The following is a 24209-nucleotide window of genomic DNA, read 5'->3' as shown; positions in this document are numbered from 1 at the left end:
AGATCAACCATCAGTCCCAGAGGTCCACAGCACCCCAACAAGAGAAATGGAACAACAGTTTCTGCGGCAACAAGTGACACTGGATTGACACTCCCTGGAGAAGGAAAATCACCCAGATGAACAGCCAATGACAATGTGCACCATTTGAGACCAGCATGATTTAAAGACTGTGTGCAATGCCTGTGCAGAGACTGACGAAAATAACAAACTGCGAATGCATGAGAACAGTCGTGTGTGTATAGTGGATATTTTGTGTGTAAATGATAATGCTTCCAATTTTTTGTTTTTGTTTTTTGTATGAAAAGGTGGATGTTTGGGATAGAAATGCAATACTGTACTAATGTGCCTCCTGGCTTGCTGTAGTCATGTGACCTCTGCCATGAGGCGCTCACTGCAGGCATCCAACAGCAGGCAGTTCAATAAAGACACAGTACAAACAAGACTGTTGTCTTGTGAGCTCGTACCAGATTCTGCCAAAAAAAAGCCATGTTTAAACATGAATAAGGAGGTTTGGTCAAGACTGTGCACATGACCTTGAATATTTTCCACTTTGGCACACAGTATTTCTATGCTCTGGCTTCGTATCCTGGCATCTATTTTGTTTCTGGTACTTGTTAAACAAAAGAAAAAAAGACAAGGAAAATGACAACACAGCAAAGATGTCCACTTATCTGTTGGGAATGATTGACAAACTATGTTCCACACTTGAATTAATTCATGCACATCCCCCCTCAAATCAGCATCTTTATTGACTGCAAGCTTGCTTGAAAGAGCACAAATACCAAGGCAGTTCCTCACTTAGCAACTGCATTTGTTTGACAAATGATATGTGATGAAGTGTGATTTTTCTAGACCACTGGGATTTCATTCCAACCTCTGAATTTTGATAAATAGAATTGTGCCTTTTGGTGCTAGCTCCTCTATGATGCAGTTAAAGTGACTGATGGAAATTGATGATATCCTTATCAACCTCAGCAAAACATAGCTGAACAAGCAGTGCAAGGGGAATTGCTTAAAGAACTGTTCTCTTCAGGGACTTACATGGATGGATTAAGTGCCATGTTTGAGAAGCTGCAGTTTATAAAATGTGCACCATTAAAAATAACTTCATATTTTGTCCTTTAAAAAGCAATAACGTGGCTTTTGGGTCCCAGTTGTTTCAAAGTTGCTGACTGAGTTAAATAATGGAATGTGTTCCATAAACTGTCATTATAACACAATGATAGTTTAATAAAACGAACATAGGTGAAGAGATGAGTGGGAGCAGACCATTAGATGAAGAGGTGGTTATGAGCAGATTATTCGATGGAGAGATAAATGTGGGCTGGCCATTAGATGGCGAGATCGGTGGAACAGGAAGATCGATAGAGAGATGGATGGGAGAAGGCTGGTAGAGAGAGGTATGTGGGGGCAGGCTGTTAGATGGAGCAATGAGTGGGAGCAGAGTAGTCCAAAATCACCAAGCATGCTACACTTCCAACTGAGATGTCTCAAGTTACTCATATACTGCATTCCAAAATGTTATTTTCTGAAAGAACTATATTTAATTTGCATTTGAATTAATCAATACGAACTGCCTCTACCATCTCCCTAGTCTATTCCATAGATTAATTGCTTTCTCGCTAAAATATTGTTTCTATAGCTTAGTTTTGAATTTTCTCCCTTTCAAGTGCAGGGTAGTTCCATTTATTACAGACAAGTGGTGTGGGTGGCTTCCACTTTTCACCTCCCAACTGACCGCAGATAGTGTTTGTTAAAAATGGAGTATTAGTCCCTGAGTATTTTTAGTGCCAAATAAACAGAAAAATGACAGGTTTTCTCATAGGTTTTAAAAAAAGGGTTAATGTTTTATTTTGTTATGAAAGTGCTTCTATATTTTTTGTTAAGTATGTTTTTGAGGACTTGTATTTAAATTGTGAAGATGGATTCATTGGGGTCACCGGACCTCTACTCCATTTTTTCTGTGGTACAAATGTGCCCATTTCCTTGTGGTTCAGTTTAACAGCTGATTTTTTTAAATTCATAATTTCTCCAGTTCATTGTTTTTCATGGCTCCTTCTGAGCATGCCACTTGTTCAACTGTTCTGAACAAGGTGAAATACCTTGTCATGATCTATATTATCTAGTCCCTTTAGAATCCAAAATTCAGCAGTCATGTCATCTCTCAACCTTCTCTTTCCCAGTGAGAGCTTGCCCAATTTACATAATCACTCCTTATAATACAATCCCTTGGATCCCTTAATTTAACTCGTTGCTGTTTTCTATATCCTTTCAATAGCTGCAATATTCTTTTTGTACCATGGTGACCGCAGCTGTACACATTGTAAATGTGGTCACACCAAAGATTTATAGAGAGGCAGCTTTATCTCACTATTTTGGATCAATATTCACCTTTTATTACATCCCAACATCTGATTTGCTTTGTTCATTGTCACTGAGCATTATTGTAACAGCTTCAATTTATTGTCAGTCGGGACCCCAGATCTTTTTTTCATTTACCATGCACGTTATTTTCTTTCCATTTAAGTAATACTCCCTTCCTAGATTTTTGGTCCCCATGTGAAGCACTTTGCTTTTCTTTACTTTGAATTTCATCTGCTACCTGTCTGCCCAATTCCCGCATATATTCAAATCCTTATCCTGTGCAGCTTTGGAGTATACTGCTTTCATTATTAGCCTTGTATCATCTGCAAATTTAGCCACTGTGCTTCTGACTCCTTGCACCAGATCAACTATAAAGATATTAGACAAAAAAGGTTGCAGAACAGACTGTGGGACCCCGCTGGTAACATTTGCCAGACTGATGGCAATCCCTTTACCACTACCTCCTGGGCTTGATTGGTTAACCAATAATGCAGTTATAGTAAGAGAGCTAAACACAGATATAGCCAGAGGACCAGTGAGTAATCTCCAAGAGGAATGATTTATTTTTGTACTGCATCTTAAATGGTCACACTTGATGTTGCTTTTTATTTAAGTTCATATTGGAAATGACAAACATTATTCGCATGCGAATATTAGAAAGTTTTGGAAAGCCTGGATGGTTATTGAAGTTTGGAAGATGGTTCTGAATGAAAATCTTGAATTTAAGTGTTTAACTGGCTTTTTTTTTGGTAACACAAGGTATTTGTTAGATAAAGATGCAAATTAGTTGATCTCTAATAATTTTAGAATTAATAAAATTAAGTGAAAAGTTTTATGTATTTCCTGCTATTTTCTGTGAACCCCGCAACTAAACTGCTTAATAATAAACATGAAGAATTCCTTGCCTGCATCATATATAGATTTATAGATTTGTGGGATGTGGGAAACAAATATATTGTATTATCTGTCTGCAGCAGACCAGGAAAATTCAATTATTGATTTTGATGAAACCAGTAATGTGTGTCACAGGAGAAACCCCTGACAAACTTTCTTTTCAAAATTCTTTCACTGGAGACCCATATTCCCCATTTCCACACCTCACAACACCCACCCCTTGCAACAACGCAACCTCTGAATTGTGCCGTGAGCCACACCACAGTATATCTGCTCACATTACAAATAAAGAAAATCATTGCCCCCATAATATGCAACTCAGCCTAGTCTGAGTGAATAACCAAACTGGGAGATTTGTGAAGTTCAAGGCCAACCTTGAATTGGAATGTTTACCAATGCCAAGAGGTACATGGCAAAATATATTGTCAAAAGACGAATCTCAATTTCTATTCTGTAGTGGAATCTGATTCGTCTCAATTATATTTTCAAACAGACCCGTCAGGTGCAAAAATGTAGTTATTTTGCAAATTGCATCCAGAAATTGGAAGTTCTGCTGTTAGACTCCTGTCATCCAATTGAAAACTCGTAGTGAGGGCAAATGAGCAAAATACTACAAGATCTTCACTGACAAACTTTCCTCTTTCTCTGGTTGTCCAGGTAACTGAAACCAGAACAGGACCTCTTGGATGCAGTAACTATGACAACCTAGACTCTGTCAGTTCAGTTTTGGTGCAAAGTCCTGAGAACAAAATTCACTTACAAGGTCAGTACAGGTGCGATTGCTCAAATTTCTCTTATTATACCTGTAACTGTTGATGTACATTGTGCTTTTCTTTCCTTGTTTCCTTAAGTCTAGGTGCAATGGCTGAAGTTCTATTATTCATGTGCCAAACTGGTTGTTGCATTATTTCATGTCGTTCCTACAACATCAACAGCAACTGCTGGGGTTCTCATGAATAACTCCGTAATTTACACAATGCAGTAAATACTAAAAGTACAGGATTATTGCAGTCCAATTCCACTGTATATCATTGTAGCACAATTATAACAAATTCATTTGTTTTTAATAACTACTACATGTATTATTTCCATTGTAGTCAGGGTTGTGTGCTGATGTTTTCCTGAATCATTCCCCTTGGTGTCAGAGTGATAAGGATATAAGAACATAAGAAATGGGAGATTGAGTAGGCCATGCAATGCCTCAAATCTTCTCCATTGTTCAAGAAGGTCATGGCTGAACTTTTATATCATCTCTGCTTTCCCACCCTATCCCCATATCCTTTGATTCCCTTAGTGCCCAAAACTCAGTTGTTCTCATTCTTGTTCTCTCATTCGATACTCTCCAGCCAGGGGAAACAGCCTTTCAGCATCTACCCTGTCAAACTTCCTAAGAATTTTAAACTCTGAAGAATATAGGCCCATTCTACTCAATCTCTTCTGATATGACAGCCCTCTCATCCCAAAACCCTTTCTTTCTGCACCCTCTCTAAGGCAATTATATTCTTCCTGAGGAAAAAAGATGAAAACTTCACATAGTACGAGTCTTATCAAAGCCCCATGTAATTGGAGCAAGGCTCTCTTACTCTTATAATCCAACCCCCTACTCTGGTTTTCTTATTATTCATATCAATGTCACTGTGATTGCTGAAGTTTCCTTTTATATTATTCCTCTTGGTGTCAGTTTGATTGATCCAGTTTTCCTCTGTTATGCCTATCTGTGTCAGTGTGATTGCTGTACTTTCGCCGTATACCCATTGCTGATCCTTGTCTTCCGTGAACAGTTGTCGGAGATGGTTTAATTTAATGTTTAGATGCCACGACAGAAAGGCCAGAGGTCAAGTGCCACAAAATGAATTTAGTTTGTTATAAATATGGAATTGCACAAACAGTAAAAGGAAACAGATTGAAACTGGAGAACTACAGAACTTGAAACCAAGTGGCAGGTTTAATCTAAAGATGAATACTGAGTGAATGTCGACTTCAGTAAAATGTTCAGTTATACTTCACATAAAATTTCCTCAGTTATTTGCTTCCAAATTTAGTCCAACCACAGATTAACCTAATGGTATACTGTATATCCATGAAACAACTCAGTTTATATCCGTACTTGTTGACATCAGATACGCCCATTTGGATTGTATTGAGCTTTTGAATTTAACTACTCGATAGTGCATTTCATTGTGTGAGGTTTTAAAGAACAGGATTATAGAAGCACATATATGGAAGAAAGGAAGAACTTGTATTTATATAGTGCCTTTCATGATCTCCGGACCTCTCAAATTACAGACAATGAAGTACTTTTGAAGTATAGTCTCTGTAGTAATATAAGGAAACATATCAACCAATTGTGAACAGCAAAGCCCCACAAACAGCAATGAGCCAAGTAACCTAGTAATTGTAGTTTTGCCACTGTTTAGTATAGGCTTTAGCCTGGACACTGGGAGAAGTCCCTGATTTTCTTTGAAAACTGCCATGGTATCTTTTAGCTCCATCTAAGAGAGAAAACAGGTTAACACCTAAGCCAGAAGTAGGTGAAAAAGATATATAATAGGATTGGATTTCAACAACAAGAGAAGAAAAAAATTCAAGAATATATGGAAAAGGAAAGCACATCACAAGATCAGAAATTGTAGTCAAGGAAAAGAATTACATTACAAATTCAGGAAAATGCAACAGAAAATGTTGTAAAACAAAACTAGCCCCATTCCCCTCCAACCCCGTAGAATGCAAATTTTGCACTGCACAAGCTCAGCTCCCCTCTTCAATATCTTTTTCACTTGTTTCTCTCCAAACTCCCCTCATGCCGTCTCCAAGCTCACCTTGTCCATGAGATCCACCTCTTGCTCACTTGCTCCCATTCCCATTAAGCTGCTGACCACCCAACTTCTCTTCCTGGCTCCCATGTTTGTTCACATTACAAATGGTTCCTTCTCCTTGATACTCTTGTTCTCCCTTTCAAAACCACTGACAAAATCTCCTCGAAAAATGACATCCTCCACCCCTCTCTCCTTGCAAACTGCCACTTCATCTCCAACCTCCCACTCCTCTCTGAAGTTCTTGACAAATTCCATCTCCCAAATCAGTGCCTGGTTCTCCCCCACAACTCCATATTTAATCTTCCAGATCAAATTCACATCCCTGCCGCAGCACCAAAATGGCTCTCACCAAAATCAAATGAAATCTCTTCTGACTGTGGCCAGTGTGTATTATCCATCCTCACCCTCCTTGACCTCTTTGCAACCTTTGATATGCTCGACCACACCATCATCCTCCAACAGCTCTCCACTGTTTTGCTGCTCAGTGAGATGGTCCTCACTTGGTTCCACTCTTTCCTATCTAATCATAGCAAGAGCATTTCCAGCAATGGCGTCTCTTCCTTCCTTATTTGAGTATCTCCAGAGCCTACCAAAGATCTATCCTTGGCCCCACCTCTTTAACTTCATTTGCAGCAAGGAGTCAGTTTCTACTTGTACACTGATGACATCCAGCTCTACCTCTGCATCACCTCTGCAAACCGGCCACAACTGCCTCTGTGTTGTCAGACTGCTTGTCTGCTATCCAGTCTTGGATGAGCTGCAATTTCCTCGAGTTGAACATTGGGAAGACTGAAGCCATCACCTTCAACTGCAAAATACATACTCTCACTAGTGATTCCATGCCACTCCTTGGCCATTGTCTCATGCAGAATCTGACTGTCAGAAAGGGCACCAATATTACAAACACTGAGCTGAGTTTCCAACACCATATCTGCTGTGCAAATCCTCCAAACTAATTGGGAAGTCCGATAAAAGGCGTATGGATAATGGAAGATGCACTCATTGTTTAATTATAATAAATACTCTCACAGACTTGTCTCTGTTATCTTTTCCATTCTACCATTTGTTCTTGCTCTCGATGGGAAGAAGCCCCAAACTCCAAATAATACTCAAAAGGCTACCTTCATAATGACTTGGAATGACTTCATGATGACTTAACAACTTATGAATTCCCTTGCTTGATAATAATCTAAAATTATTGAGGTGTGATGGGCATCAGTTGAAATCAGCCTTCTATTTAATATATTTATAGTGATTTGATTGGCAGTCAGACTCAAATCTTTCTCCTTTTCTACTTTTGCCAGTAGATTCCATCCATTGCAGATACATTAAAGATTGTGTTAATCCTGACTCAGAAATGGTTCCAGATGTGCAGGCCACCTTCCATGAGTGCCCATTCTTCATGTGTAAGCTTAACCAATGAGTGCTGATGGGCATTTTGATACTGTTGGGCATCTCAATTTTGGAATTCCCACCATGATTGCTGTAATAAATGGTAAAATTGACAGTATTTCAGGGGAAAGGGGCCCACTTCAGGTTGGGCTTTATAAGCCTTGTTGGGGTGGATTGGAAGAATTTTTACACTGGTTGTCCATAGACTGCTTTTGGTGTTACTGACATAACCTGGATAAGTGCCAAACAAAAAAGGCACCTGAAGTATGAATTAAGAAAAACAACAAATACTTGAATAATGAGGTCTGCTGATTCCCAGTAATTACTACTTTCCGCACAAACAGCATTTCTTTATCAGCATCTTCTGCTTTCTCTGGCCAAGCTGATTTTCAACCCAGCTGACTGACTTGGCATACATTTCACACTCCTTAATTTTCTTTCATAGCCTCAGGTAGAGGCCTTGCTCACCACTGTATCCAATGGATGGGGCTGTGCTGTTCCCTTGATAACACATCTGAAGCATTTCAGAAGATTCACGAGGGAAGGGAGCTTCTGTGGTCCATCACTAAGAAAATAAAAGATTGGAAAATGGTTTGGGAGCTGCAAACAATTGCCTTGCTTTGTATGTAGCAGCTTGGTTCGCATGCCAATGATAAGTCCCCAGGGCCTGATGGGATCTACCCTAGAATACTGAGGGAGGCAAGGGAAGAAATTGCTGGGGCCTTGACAGAAACCTTTGCATCCTCAATGGCTACAGGTGAGGTCCCAGAGGACTGGAGAATAGCCAATGTTGTCCCTTTGTTTAAGAAGGGTGGTAAGGATAATCCAGGAAATTATCGGCCGGTGAGCCTTACGTCAGTGGTAGGGAAACAATTAGAGAGGATTCTTCGGGACAGGATTTACTCCCATTTGGAAACAAACAAACTTATTAGCGAGAGGCAGCATGGTTTTGTGAAGGGGAGGTCGTGTCTTACTAATTTGATTGAGTTTTTTGAGGAAGTGACGAAGATGATTGATGAGGGAAGGGCGGTGGATGTTGTCTATATGGACTTTAGTAAAGCCTTTGACAAGGTCCCGCATGGCAGACTGGTGCAAAAGGTGAAGTCACACGGGATCAGAGGTGAGCTGGCAAGATGGATACAGAACTGGCTCAGTCACAGAAGACAGAGGGTAACAGTGGATGGGTGTTCTTCTGAATGGAGGGATGTGACTAGTGGTGTTCCGCAGGGATCAGTGCTGGGACCTTTGCTGTTTGTAGTATATATAAATGATTTGGAGGAAAATGTAGCTGGTCTGATTAGTAAGTTTGCGGACGACACAAAGGTTGGTGGAGTTGCGGATAGTGATGAGGATTTTCAGAGGATACAGCAGGATATAGGTCGGTTGGAGACTTGGGCGGAGAAATGGCAGATGGAGTATAATTTGGACAAATGTGAGGTAATGCATTTTGGAAGGTCTAATGCAGGTGGGAGGTATACAGTAAATGGCAGAACCCTTAGGAGTATTGACAGGCAGAGAGATCTGGGCGTACAGGTGCACAGGTCACTGAAAGTGCCAACGCAGGTGGATAAGGTAGTCAGGAAGGCATACGGCATGCTTGCCTTCATCGGTCGGGGCATAGAGTATAAAAATTGGCAAGTCATGTTGCAGCTGTACAGAACCTTAGTTAGGCCACACTTAGAATATTGCGTGCAATTCTGGTCGCCACACTACCAGAAGGACGTGGAGGCTTTGGAGAGGGTACAGAGGAGGTTTACCAGGATGTTGCCTGGTCTGGAGGGCTTTAGCTATGAGGAGAGCTTGGAAAAACTTGGATTGTTTTCACTGGAACGACGGAGGTAGAGGGGCGACATGATAGAGGTTTACAAAGTTATGAGCGGCATGGACAGAGTGGATAGTCAGAAGCTTTTTCCCAGGGTGGAAGAGTCAGTTACTAGGGGACATAGGTTTAAGGTGCGAGGGGCAAAGTTTAGAGGGGATGTGCGAGGCAAGTTTTTTTACACAGAGGGTGGTGAGTGCCTGGAACTTGCTGCCAGGGGAGGTGGTGGAAGCAGATACGATAGTGACGTTTAAGAGACATCTTGACAAATATATGAATAGGAAGGGAATAGAGGGATATGGGCCCCGTAAGTGCAGAAGGTGTTAGTTTCGGCAGGCATCAAGATCGGCGCAGGCTTGGAGGGCCGAATGGCCTGTTCCTGTGCTGTACTGTTCTTTGTTCTTTGATAGCCTGCGTGTCTTTGAATCAGGTGGCTGTGGGTTCAAGTCCCCCTTCAAATCTTGTTCATATAATCTAGGCTGATACTTAAGTGGAGTACTGTATTGTCAGAGGTGCCATTTTTTTGAGTGAGATGTGAAATTGAGGACCCATCTGACTATTCAGGTAGATGTAAAAGATCCATAACACTATTTGAAAAGGAGCAGGGAGATCTGCTAGCATCCTGGCCAATGTTCATTTACATATGTCCTTCAGTCAGAAAAATGAATTAATAGCTATCCATTGGATTTGTAGATGGTAGCTCTTCAGCATGAGCAGCTCACATCTGGCTTTGCTTTTCCAGTAGCATCTGAATTTATATGTACAAATGTCAATCTCACTACATATTATGCGAAGTATGTAGGAGCATTACAGCCACCAACACTTTGTATTGCGTTGAACTCCATGAGTGAAGAACACTTCCAATGCCGCTGCACACCATTTTAGTGTATTGATTCAGAGGTTTATGTTAAATATTTGTGCTGTTTTCATCGTCAGCAAGTTAATGGTGGATTAAAATATGGCAGGCAAAATTTCACATAAAAGAACTTAAAGTAGGTCACAAATTGTTACAAGCACTGTGCTCAGTGATACACAGTTTTTATATCATGCAAAGTGGAGTGTTATACTCTGCAACATGTTGATCTATAATAAGAAGTGCAGTATTATACTTTGCAACAGGGTGTTACTTAATATAAAGTGCAGTGCTATATTCTGTACCAGCGTTTTATAAAATAGAAGGAGCGGTGTTATATAATATGCAGTATAGTGAAAGGGTTCAACTGGAATAGAAATCAACTACATATGAGGATGGAAACTGGTTACAAATGAAATGGCACCTGATGTACTTGAAGTATCTGACACATACATAAGTTGTGCAGTTCCGTGTTACGTCTTTCTATAATTCACAACCACCTCTATTTATACACTGTCAAATCAAAAATAGTTATTGATGATTTACATTTTAATTCAGATATTTTTGGAGAAGAACGTTCATCACAAATTGGAGAGTTTGCAGTATATTTGGCAGTCTTTCAGTTGGGTGGTACAGACTGGTGTTTTATTGAAGAAGGCTGCTTCCGTGTAGCCTGCGAGGTTGGAATCACATCATGCAGTAACAGTGACCAACATTTGAATATGCCCATGTGATGTTTTTCTCTATTATTTTAACCCATTTTACTGAACTCAGACAGCTTTAAGATTGTCATGCAGACCCGCTGCCAAGAATGAGGCATATTAATGTTGTCATATGTTCATTGATTTTAAATTGTTGTTGGAGTGAAGAAAGGACTTGTTTCGAAAAAAAATTCACCAGACGCTTGGCTGGAAGGACTAATAGACAGTGCTTGTGGAGGCAAAGGACTATTCCTTGGTCCACTTCATCCACAATGGACTTTGATCACCAGTCATTGAAGGTGAGGCAGCTCACATTCCAGGATGACTGCTAAGATGGCAGAATCCACAAACAGAAGTGGTCAAACCAGTTAGTAACATGACTATAATAAAAACAAGAAATGCTGGAACCACTCAGCACTCAACAATTTAAAAGCATCTGTGGAAAGAGAAGCAGAGTTAACGTTTCGGGTCAGTGACCCTTCTTCGGAACTGTTCTGAAAAAGGGTCACTGACCCGAAACGTTAACTCTGCTTCTCTTTCCACAGATGCTGCCAGACCAGCTGAGTGGTTCCAGCATTTCTTGTTTTTATTTCAGATTTCCAGCATCTGCAGTATTTTGCTTTTATTTTAGTAACATGACTAACCTGCTAGGCAGCCTGGGTTTTGTTTGAATTATGCCACAGAGAAAGACTCAGAAGGCTGTTTGAACTGGAACCTGGAACAATGAAGCGTGTGTGTGTGTGTGTGTGTGTGTGTGTGTGTGTGTGTGTGTGTGTGTGTGTGTGTGTGTGTGTGTGTGTGTGTGTGTGTGTGTGTGTGTGTGTGTGTGTCTCGCTCTGTCTCTCTCTCGCTCTGTCTCTCTCTCTGTGGCTCTCTCTCTGTGTCTGTCTCTCTCTCTCTGTGTTTCTCTCTCTGTCTCTGTCTCTGTCTCCCAAGCCACTTGACCCAGGGAAGACACACAAATCTCAAGAGAGAAAAGATTCTGACCTCGAAACAAGTTGAACAACTGGGCCCCAACAAATTGTAAGTCTGACCGGCAACCAAAGACTTCACAGCAAACTCAAAGGACAGTAAAATAGAAACCCATCTATTGGCTCAAACTTTTCCCCTTCAGTCTTTTCTACTTTTCTGTCTCTATCTGCGTGTTTGTTTATCACATATGCATGCCAGCGCGGTCGCGTCACATATTCATCGTCGATAACTGGATTAGAGTTTAAGATTAATAAACTTCTGCCTTTTTTGTTTAAAATCTAAGAAAACCTGTCTGAATTAAGTTCTTTGCCTTACAATTGGAGCAGTGAACAAGGATTTACTGGGGGGAAGCTAAAAACACGGTATTTTTAAAATTAAACCCTGTTACGGTTAAACCAAGCAAAGGCTGAGAGGGAACCCTAGGCCCCTTCTCACCTGGTCATAACAAGAAAGTGGGCAGAGAAATGCCATGGAAATAAGTCTATTACTTACAACAGGTGATATTAGAACAGGCACCCAAAAAGCTTGGTCAAAGAGGTCGGCTTTAAGGGGTATCTTAACGGGGGAAAGAGAGGTAGAGAGGCAGGGAGGTTTAGGGAGGGAATTCCAGAGCTTAGGGCCTAGGCAGCTTGAGGTACTGCCACCAATGGTGGAGCAATTAAATTTGGGGATCCTCAAGAGGCCAGAATTGGATGAGCACAGATATGTCGGATTGTGGAGTTGAAGGAGATTACTGAGATAGGGATGGGCAAGTGCACAGAGACATTTGAAAACAAGGATGAGAATTTTAAAATAAAGGCATTGCTTGACCAGGAGTCAGTGGGGATCATTGAGCACAGGGTAATAGGTGAATGGGACTTGGTGCAAGTGAGGACATGAACAGTAAAGTTTTGGATGACCTCAATTTATGAAGGGTAGAACATGGAAGCCTGGCCAGGAAAAACTCATCCGTGAACTTCTTTTCACTGATGACTGCGCTGTTCTGGCCCACAGTCAGTCAGACCTACAATGCATAACAACACATTTTTCCAAGGCGGCACAGCTCTTTGGACTAAAAATCAGTTTAAAGAAAACTGAAGTCCTGCATCAACCTGCATCCCAAGAAGAATATAGACCACCAAGCTTTGTCATTGAGGGAACTGAGCTGAATGCCGTCAAGCAATTTACTTATTTGCGGAGCGTCCTCTCATTTGATGCCACCATAAACAAGGAAGTGGACAATAGGCTCTCAAAAGCAAACAGTACATTTGGCAGACTCTACAAATGAGTGTGAAGCAACCACAGCCTCAGAGCACAGACCAAACTCAAAGTGTACAAAGCCATAGTCCTCACCACCCTTCTGTATGGCGCCGAGTCATGGGTCCTATACCGCCGTCATGCACGTCTTCTAGAGTACTTCCATCAGCGCTGCCTCCGGAGCATCCTCAAGATCCGCCAGCAGGACTGCATCTCAAACATTGAAGTCCTGGAAACAGCCAACATCACCAAGCCATCTTCCTGCAAAGCCAACTGTGTTGGGCCGGTCACGTTGCCCGGATGGATGACAGTCGCCTACCCAAGATTGTGTTGTATGGAGAGCTGACCATGGGTAAAGGGAACAGAGGGGCCTCATGCAAACATTTCGAGGACTCCCTGAAGAAGTCCCTCTCTGTGTGCCACATCGACCATCGCCAGTGGGAAGCAGGCCTTGGATTGTGATGTCTGGAGATGTTACATCAGGAGGGTTACAGACACCTTTTGATACTAAGCGAAGAACCAGCTTGAAAGAGAAAAGGAGGGGAAGGATAGATCCAATTGCCCCCAGCAGCGACTACATCTTACTTGTACTCGCTGTGGGAGAATCTGCCGGTCACTAATAGGCCTGACTAGCCACCAGCGGGCCTGCAATCGATGAGTACAACCTTCCTAAAATCTTTGTCCACGATGAAATGTCAAGAGAGGGCCAGGAGTGCATTGGAATAGTCAAGTCTAGAGATAACAAAGGCATGGATGAGGGTTTCTGTAGCAAAATGAGCTGAGGCAGGGATGAAGTGAAACAATGTTTCACTGGTGGCCATAGACAGTCATAGTGAAGGCTTGGATATGTATCCTCAGGGTCAAATATGGCACCAAATTGCAAACAGTCTGCTTTAATCTCAGACAGTTGCCAGGGAAAGAAATGGAGTCGGTAGCTCGGGATTGGCGTTTGTAGCAGGGACCGAAGAAAATGGCTTTGGTCTTCCCTATATGGGCGAGGGGAGGAGATTTGGGGGGGTTTTGTGAGTGGGAAGTTGGGGCAACTCTGACCCACGTTTTCTTTGTGGGGCTCAGAAGGTCAGGATTGCTGTTGCAGGCCCCATAAAGATAAATTACCTGGCAGAGCCTCCACTGGATGTCCATTAGATTTTACTGAGTAAAATGTCTCTCTGAAAGCAGTTGACATACCATCAGTGTCCTATCCCAGTGATATGATGCTGAACTGCATATATTTATGAAGCTTCACCCTAAGTCAGACAGGCACCTCAGCCACCCAAGAAAACAGCAGAGTTAAAATAGCCGGTGGGGTGGGGGTGGGGGGACAATCTGTAAGTGTATCACTTGGATTTTAACTTCCTGTTCCACCCTCTGTTCAGTTAAAATCTTACCAAAGCTAACAACTCTATCAAAGTATATTTATTACAAAGGCAAAGGGTAATCAGGTTTAAACTAATACAGCCACAAGACAACAGAGAATCATTGACAGTGATGACTGCACATATCCACGTCTGTTGCAAACTGCAATCTCTTCCTTCAGAAAACTCATTGTTCCAGCATTTTCTTCAAATATTTAGCCAAGCAGAGTCCTGAATTGTTTAATTTATTTGATTTTTATATTAAACCAATGAGGGGAGGGGTGGGGTAGCTTTTGCTGGAAGTTGGGTTTGATTGGTCTGTTGAAGACCCAAATATGACCTTTTCATTTCTGTTCTGATTAAGAATTGATCAGCTGTGAAGTACAACTGTGTTTAAAATTAATCAGAATGGGTTGTTTAAATGATCAGATTTAAAATTTTCAGGGGGAACCTGTTTCAAATTCCCACTAGAAATGCAGCACCAGTGGGGATGTGGGGTGACAGGGAAAATACTGTATACTGCTGTTAGCCCTGAACAGAGTTCAGGCTGGGTTTGAATCCAATATTTAACAAAGTGTAAATTCCTGAAAGCATTTTGCCCCAGTAACTGAAAGCAAGAAGTTATAAAGCATAAAGAAGAATTCATTCCTAGAAATGGAAAATGGAGAGTCATTATCAAATAAAACTCAGCAAAAAAAAAAAATCCTTTTCGGATAGAAAAAAATGTTTGTTGTATGTTCCAAAATACTGAAAAATGGCACCAATTGAAATGTCTCAAGGATGGGCAATGCCCGAGATCACTGTAGGCCATAATCTATTGACTTCAGTATGTGTGTTCCGCTTTGGGCTTTTATGTGCTTCAGTATTTTTGTCCTCCTATTTGAAAGAAGGTATTTGGGATATGCCTACAGTTTTCGCCAAGCCTGTGTCCTGGTGCACTTTCAGTGTAATTATCTGTTTTCACAAATCATGGGCATGTATTTGGGTCCATTCTTGAGTTGCCCCTTTTTTCCTTGTGGCTGAGTTGGCTTGTTGGAAACAGTTGCTTGTCTTTGAGATTTGGCCAGCCAAAGCTTCTGTTTTAGTTTTAGTGTCCGTGTTTTATCAACAGGAGTGGCCTGCTGCTGTGTGGCATTTGAGAGTGGTATGCCTTTCTTCGGTGCTGTGTAGCTCCTGCAGAGACCAGTTCTCTGCGATGTCAGTATCTGTGCTTTATCCACAGGAGATGCCACAGCGAGTCAATGTTGAATCTTCACTCAGTATATCTTGATAACAAGCTTCGGGAGTTTTGAAATGCAAGGGAATAATATACATTGATTTAGTTTGAAGTCTATTGATGAAAATGCTATTTCAATAAAACTCTCCTGGGAATTATTGCACTCCAGTCCATTATCTTTAAGTGGTAATACAGCATCATGTCAAAGGGAGTTTTGGAATGATGAATACGCTGCTAAAACCAAACTCATTTTCCCTGCTTGTTCTGTACCCTGTCATCCTCCCACCAGGAAAGAAAACTTACATCATTCCCAACCCCACTGCCTCCACTACCCTTCCTTCAAACTATGCCTGTCAGGGCGTCCTCTCCTCTTGGTTACATCCAAGCCCCACTTCAAGCAGAGTAAGGCCTTTGCTCCATCTGTTCCTTAGATTGGTTGAATTCATTCTCTTTAAGCAAGCCATGTTCCTCCCTCTTCTCTGTGAGTACCTCAAGCCTGTATTCTTCCCAGTGTAAGTCCAGAGCCCACTCCTTCCCTGAGAATAGGCTGACCAGCTGAGTGAGCACCAATCTGCGTACAATAGTCATGATTAGCAAAGTGCAACATTAACCACAGCCACAACTCAAACTGTTTTGTTCTGCCAATCTGATTCTATTCAGCCAATCCATAACTACCCCACCAAATATTTAGCAATTTTAAACACTTTACAGTAGTTTTGCCTCCAAAATTCAGTTGTGATTTTGTATATGAAATATTAGCACAATAAAGGAAAGAAGAACTTGCATTTGTATATCATCATTCACAAATTCAGGGTGTCCCAAACACCTCACAGCCAATAAGCTACTTTTGCAATGTAGGGAAATGCAGCAGCCATTTTGAGCACAACAATGAGCTAACTTGCATCCAGGCAATTGGAGAACATTCTATCACACTCTGGCGTGTGCCTTATAGGTGGTGAAAAGGATTAGGGAGTCAGGAAGTGAGTTACTCACTGTAGAATAGCCAACATCTGACCTGCTCTTGCAGCCACAGTATTTATATGGCTGATCCAATTAAGTTTCTGGTGACCCCAGCATTAACATGCTGGGGGAATGTCATGATGCTAATGCCATTCAATGTCAAGGGATGGTGGTTAGATTCTCCCTCGTTGGAGATGGTCATTGCCTACCACTGGTGCAGTGCGAATGTTACTTGCCACTTATCAGCCCAAGCCTGAAAGTTGTCCAGCTCTTGCTGCATGCGGGCACAGACAGTTTCATTATCTGAGGAATTGCGAATGGGACTGAACATTGTGCAAATGTTCATTTCTGACATTTGTGATGGAAGGAAGGTCATTGATGAAGCAGATGAAGATGGTTGGGCCCAGGACACCACCCTGAGGAACTCCTGCAGCAATGTCCTGGGGCTGAGATGATTGGCTTACAACAACCACACTCTTTGTACGAGGTATGACTCCAACCAGAGTTTTCCCCTGATTCCCATTGACTTCAATTTTGCTCTGTTTCCTTGATGTCACACTCGGTCAAATGCTACTTTGATGTCAAGAGCTTTCACTCTTGCCTCACCTCTTGAATTCAGCTCTTTTATCCATGTTTGGACTAAGGCTGTTGTGAGGTCTCACGCTGAGTAGTCCAGGTGGAACCCAAACTCAACATCAGTGAACAGGTTATTGGTGAGTAACTGCCACTTGATTGCACTGTCGACTACATCTTCCATCACTTTGATGATTAAGAGTAGACTGATGGGGAGGTAATTAGCTGGATTATATTTGTGCTTATTTTGTAGACAGGACATAACTGGGCAATTTTCCACTTTGTCGGTTAGTCGCCAGTGTTGTAGCTGCACTGGAACAGCTTGGCTAGTGGCGGGCTAGTTCTGGAACACAAGTCTTTAGCACTAGAGACGGGTTGTTATTGGGGAAAATAGCCTGTGCTGTATCCAATGCGTTCAGGCGTTACTTGATATCGTGGGGTGAATTGAATTGGCTGAATACTGTCTTCCGTGATGATGGGGACCTCAGGAGAAGGCCAAGATGAATTATCCACTTCGCACTTCTGGCTGAAGATGGTTGCAAATGCTTCAGCCTTGCCTTTTGCACTGATGTGCTTGGCTTCACTAGCATTGAGGGTGGGGATGTTCATGGTGCCTCTTCTTACAGTTGTTTAATTGTCAACTATCATTCTCGACTAGACGTGGCAGGATGGCACAGCTTTGATCTGACCTGTTGATTGTGAGATTGACCAGATAATTTACTTTAGTAATGTTGATTGAGGGATAAATATTAGCCCCGACACTGGGAAAACCTCTCTGCTCTTCTTCCAATAGAGCCTTGTCAATAAGGTCTGATCTTTTATATCCACCTGAGAGGGAAGATAGGGCCTCAGTAAATCAACACATCAGAAAGGCGGCACTACTGACAATGTAACCCTTCTTCAAAACAGCGCCGAATGCAAAAATACTATAAAATATTTTGAAATCTAATATCTTGGTGAGAATACTTATAAGTTGTATGAATAGAAGCAGATTGGTAGCTTAAGTAGTTTTAGTTAAATTTCTGGCTGTGGTTGATGTGTTTATATTCTGCTAACCATGGTTAATCCTACGTACATTGGTGAGATGGACTTTCATCCCTTGCTGATGCATCCTGAGATACAGTTTCACATGTTACTGCCAACCTTCTCTGACTTATGCTGGGACAGGGAACAGTGAGCAGCCCTTGTTGATTCACATGCCAGAGCAGCCAATAGTGGCTAATGCTGGGATAGGGTTTCCCGGACACATGCAACCTTTATTAAATTATGCTGGAACTTAGTTCCAATGATACTATCAGCTCTCAGTGATTCATGGTGAGATAGTGTTCCACAGACACTATCAGCCCTCTGATACCTGGTCCTAGTTGCATTGTAAGAACTCATTAAAGCCAAGCCAATCTCTGCTTTCCTTTGTCTTCCATATGTGTACATTTTCACCAAGATCACCACAGTGTTACAACAGGGGAATTGCTGCTTGATTATCCTCCCCCCCCGCCCCCCCCCCCTCACCCACATCTCCCTAGCTCAGTGATGCTGAGGCTATTTGTATCATTCCTGTCACTACTCTGGCTGAGATGGGCACCTTCCTGGAGTGTATGGCTCTGTCCACAGATTTACTACTAATCTCTGGTGAGAAAATGTTTCTTGTTTTATGACCATTTGTGTGTGTCTAACTTTTCATTGTCCTTGTTATTCCAGGCCTACAGACCATCCTGCCAGAGCACTTGCGGGAGCGGTTTGTTGAAGCTGCTCTAAGTTACCTCGCTTGTAACTCGGAGGGCAGCTTCATCTGCAAGAACCATGACTGCTGGTGCCAGTGTACACCCAAGTACCCAGAGTGCAACTGCCCTTACATGGACATCCAAGCCTTGGAGGACAACCTGCGGTGGATAACAGACACCTGGACCAACTACAACAAAGAGTTTGAAGCGTCGGGTGAGCAGAAACTTTTCTTCGGGTTAACAACCACTTTGAGTGCTCTTGGTGGTTCACAATGGAGTCTGCATTCTCTCAAATAGAGGGCAGTACATTTGTAAAAGGCCACACCTGGAAATGTCAGTTGTTGCAAAAATCAGAGATTTAGTGGGGGTCTGTCTTCATCTTCATATTGTGCAGAGGTGGATTGAGTTGAGATTGGGTTGTGATTACTGTCTGGGTGGCGCAGTGGTTAGCACCGCAGCCTCACAGCTCCAGCGACCTGGGTTCAATTCTGGGTACTGCCTGTGTGGAGTTTGCAAGTTCTCCCTGTTTCTGCGTGGGTTTCCTCTGGGTGCTCCGGGTTCCTCCCAAAAGTCTTGCAGGTTGATAGGTTAATTGGCCATTATAAATTGCCCCTAGTATAGGTAGGTGGTAGGGAAATATAGGGACAGGTGGGGATGTGGTAGGAATATGGAATTAGTGTAGGATTAGTATAAATGGGTGGTTGATGGTCGGCACAGACACGGTGGGCCGAAGGGCCTGTTTCAGTGCTGTACCTCTAAATCTAAAAAACTAAAACTGTCATACTTTGATTTCTTCACAATCCCTGACCATACCTGGCTGCCACTTGACAATTTCCCTTGGCTGAAACTAGAGACACACTGTTTGGGAATATTTACACAAACATAGCGCCCACACCATAGCTGCAGTGTGTTGCCACATTCTTAGCAATTATCCCTTGAGCGAAGCATCAAATAAGGGAGTGCAGAATATTAATCTGGATTAATGTTGCTGCGAGTGTCTGGCAGCCTGCTGGCATAGCGTGCCGAGGTGTGGATGTGGCATGGTCATGACATGGGTACAAAGAACAAAGAACAGTACAACACAGGAACAGGCCATTCGGCCCTCCAAGCCTGCGCCGATCTTGATGCCTGCCTAAACTAACACCTTCTGCACTTCCGGGGCCCATATCCCTCTATTCCCATCCTATTCATATATTTGTCAAGATGTCTCTTAAATGTCGCTATCGTATCTGCTTCCACCACCTCCCCTGGCAGCAAGTTCCAGGCACTCACCACCCTCTGTGTAAAAAAACTTGCCTCGCACATCCCCTCTAAACTTTACCCCTCTCACCTTAAACCTATGTCCCCTAGTAACTGACTCTTCCACCCTGGGAAAAAGCTTCTGACTATCCACTCTGTCCATGCCGCTCATAACTTTGTAAACCTCTATCATGTCGCCCCTCCACCTCCGTCGTTCCAGTGAAAACAATCCGAGTTTTTCCAACCTCTCCTCATAGCTAATGCCCTCCAGACCAGGCAACATCCTGGTAAACCTCCTCTGTACCCTCTCCAAAGCCTCCACGTCCTTCTGGTAGTGTGGCGACCAGAATTGCACACAATATTCTAAGTGTGGCCTAACTAAGGTTCTGTACAGCTGCAACATGACTTGCCACTTTTTATACTCTATGCCCCGACCGATGAAGGCAAGCATGCCGTATGCCTTCTTGACTACCTTATCCACCTGCGTTGCCACTTTCAGTGACCTGTGCACCTGTACGCCCAGATCTCTCTGCCTGTCAATACTCCTAAGGGTTCTGCCATTTACTGTATACCTCCCACCTGCATTAGACCTTCCAAAATTCATTACCTCACATTTGTCCGGATTAAACTCCATCTGCCATTTCTCCGCCCAAGTCTCCAACCGATCTATATCCTGCTGCATCCTCTGGCAATCCTCATCATTATCCGCAACGCCACCAACCTTTGTGTGGTCCGCAAACTTACTAATCAGACCAGCTACATTTTCCTCCAAATCATTTCTAGATACTACAAACAGCAAAGGTCCCAGCACTGATCCCTGCGGAACACCACTAGTCACATCCCTCCATTCAGAAAAACACCCATCCACTGTTACCCTCTGTCTTCTGTGACTGAGCCAGTTCTGTATCCATCTTGCCAGCTCACCTCTGATCCCGTGTGACTTCACCTTTTGCACCAGTCTGCCATGCGGGACCTTGTCAAAGGCTTTACTAAAGTCCATATAGACAACATCCACCGCCCTTCCCTCATCAATCATCTTCGTCACTTCCTCAAAAAACTCAATCAAATTAGTAAGACACGACCTCCCCTTCACAAAACCATGCTGCCTCTCGCTAATAAGTTCGTTTGTTTCCAAATGGGAGTAAATCCTGTCCCGAAGAATCCTCTCTAATTGTTTCCCTACCACTGACGTAAGGCTAACCGGCCGATAATTTCCTGGATTATCCTTACCACCCTTCTTAAACAAAGGAACAACATTGGCTATTCTCCAGTCCTCTGGGACCTCACCTGTAGCCAATGAGGATGCAAAGATTTCTGTCAAGGCCCCAGCAATTTCTTCCTTTGCCTCCCTCCGTATTCTCGGGTAGATCCCATCAGGCCCTGGGGACTTATCTACCTTAATGCTTTGCAAGACACCCAACACCTCCTCCTTTTTGATAATGAGATGACTGAGACGATCTGCACTCCCTTCCCTAGGCTCATCATCCACCAAGTCCTTCTCCTTGGTGAATACTGATGCAAAGTACTCATTTAGCACCTCACCCATTTCCTCTGGCTCCACGCATAGATTCCCATCTCTGTCCTTGAGTGGGCCAACCCTTTCCCTGGTTACCCTCTTGCTCTTTATATATGTATAAAAAGCCTTGGGATTTTCCTTAATCCTGTTTGCCAATGACTTTTCATGACCCCTTTTAGCCCTCCTAACTCCTTGCTTAAGTTCCTTCCTACTGTCTTTATATTCTTCAAGTGCTTCATCTGTTCCTAGCCTTCCAGCCCTTACAAATGCATCCTTTTTCTTTTTGACTAGGCTCACAATATCCCGTGTTATCCAAGCTTCCTGAAACTTGCCAAACTTGTCTTTCTTCCTCACAGGAACATGCTGGTCCTGGATTCTAATTATCTGACGTTTGAAAGACTCCCACATGTTAGATGTTGATTTACCCTCAAACAGCCGCCCCCAATCTAAATTCTTCAGTTCCTGCCTAATATTGTTATAATTAGCCTTCCCCCAATTTAGCACCTTCACCCGAGGACTACTCTTATCCTTATCCACAAGTACCTTAAAACTTATGGAATTATGGTCACTGCTCCAGAAATGCTCCCCCGCTGAAACTTTGACCACCTGGCCGGGCTCATTCCCCAATACCAGGTCCAGAATGGCCCCATCCCTAGTTGGACTATCTACATACTGTTTCAAGAAGCCCTCCTGGATGCTCCTCACAAATTCTGCCCCATCCAAGCCCCTCGCACTAAGTGAGTCCCAGTCAATATTGGGGAAGTTAAAATCACCCACCACTATAACCCTGTTACTTTTACATCTTTCCAAAATCTGTCTACATATCTGCTCCTCTCCCTCCCGCTGGCTGTTGGGAGGCCTGTAGTAAACCCCAACATCGTGACTGCACCCTTCCTATTCCTGAGCTCCACCCATATTGCCTCACTGCATGAACTCTCTGAGGTGTTCTCCCACAGTACAGCTATGATATTCTCCTTAACCAGTAATGCAACCTAGTCAACCAGTAAGGCACAAGTTTGTCCTAATTATCTTCCAGACCTAGAGTATTCTCAATGCATAAAGGCATCAAGCCAATCCAGAGTGAGGGAGGATACAACACGAGCAGAATGAAGCTCGGCTACATTTGTGCATCTTCAGATAGTCAGTTCCAGAACACAATTGACAGGGAATTAGGAGCAGGTTTGAGTAAGGTTATAGGAAGTGATAGTAAGACTACAAATTTGAAGAGGCAGAACAAAAAAAGTGGCGTAATGTGGAAGAGCCTCTGAATTTGAACTCATGTTTCACAAACTGTACACAACCTGCTGACCTTTGAACAGCTTCAAAATAGGTGCCAATAACAACAAACTAATTGGAAACGCGTCATCTGGTGTTGTGCTACTTCTGAGTTGGGTCATTTTACCCCCTCCCCACATCCTCGGTCAGAATGAAGGGGAACAACACAAGGTATCAGTCAAGGGTGCAGCCTTGCCAAACTGCAGGCAACCATGGCCAACTGGGACAGGGACTGGCTTAGTGAGACACAGGTGCATTTGTGAGACATGTTGAGTCCCTGTGTCATCATCTATGATTCTGTCTGCATGGTTAATAACCATCATAGACTTCAAGAAAAAGTGATGGATTGTGAAAAGATGTTGGGATGTAAAAAGTACTCTACAGCTGCCTGACCTGATAACTTGTAATTAAACCTAACAACCCAGGCCGCTTGCAAACAAAATTGTGATGAAAAAAGGCCCGATGAATTTCAGTACACATTTCACACTTGGCTTGTGTTTGTAAAAAGAATGTCTATTCATTCCAGTGACTAACTCTGGTTGGAGGGATTCCTAGAGGTTTCTTCACATGACCTCCTGCCTGCAACCACCCCACCTAGTCAAATGGCATTTTATCCCATCTCTAATATTTTTATAACCAATAAACAGAAATATTCAAATAAAAGCAATGAAAAAATACACTTTTTTAATGCCCCACAATTTCCCTCGGATGTTTCTCAAAGTAGAGTCACGAAGATTAATCTCTATTCCAATCCTGGAGGGCTGGCAGCCCCTACTCATTATTGGAAACCAAACACTTACAGAAATTTTCATCTTTACCACCCTTTGGTTTGTTTCAGTGATGAAAATAAAATATGTTCTATTGTTTTAACTGTGACAGCTTGGCTGGTGATAGTGTTTAACTTTTGAAAGAATTTGCGGAGTCTGATAATACAATGAAGCTTAACAAACGTCAGTTTGGATAAGAGCATGAATTGTGTGTAAAGGTGCAGCTATCGGTGCTGTCAGTGTGTTGAGAGCAATGGCTCATTAAACCCAGTAAAAGATGCATTGCTATTTGATTTTGAAAAGGAACCGAATGGTCAGATTCCTTTCTTCAGTATAATACATTTTGAAATAGTACAAGAGCGGTTTGAATCAATGTGGTGGGATAGTTGGGATTGCTAATTTTATAGTACTGGTCATGCAAAGTGACAGGTGATTGCATTTATTATAGAGATCTGGCTTTTATCGCTAAACATTTATGATTATTCTTAACCACTATCTCAAAATATGACATTGAATTTCTCTAGTTTGGAAATGGTTTTG

General features: G+C 42.5%; 1 protein-coding gene across 3 annotated transcripts in view; it reads left to right on the top strand.

Annotated features, from left to right (window-relative positions):
• LOC137372585 (BMP/retinoic acid-inducible neural-specific protein 3-like) overlaps positions 1 to 24209 on the top strand; it is a 199930-nt gene that overhangs the window by 140957 nt on the left and 34764 nt on the right. For all 3 annotated transcript variants that reach the window (XM_068036523.1, XM_068036524.1, XM_068036522.1), the window contains exons 5-6: positions 3916 to 4021; positions 18850 to 19086. In XM_068036523.1, the coding sequence (XP_067892624.1) occupies positions 3916 to 4021; positions 18850 to 19086 (343 nt within the window). The remainder of the gene's footprint in view (positions 1 to 3915; positions 4022 to 18849; positions 19087 to 24209) is intronic.

The sequence above is a fragment of the Heterodontus francisci genome, chromosome 8 (genome assembly GCF_036365525.1).
Source record: "Heterodontus francisci isolate sHetFra1 chromosome 8, sHetFra1.hap1, whole genome shotgun sequence".
In the NCBI taxonomy this organism is placed as follows: domain Eukaryota; kingdom Metazoa; phylum Chordata; class Chondrichthyes; order Heterodontiformes; family Heterodontidae; genus Heterodontus; species Heterodontus francisci.
This window is presented reverse-complemented; position numbering and strand designations above follow the sequence as displayed.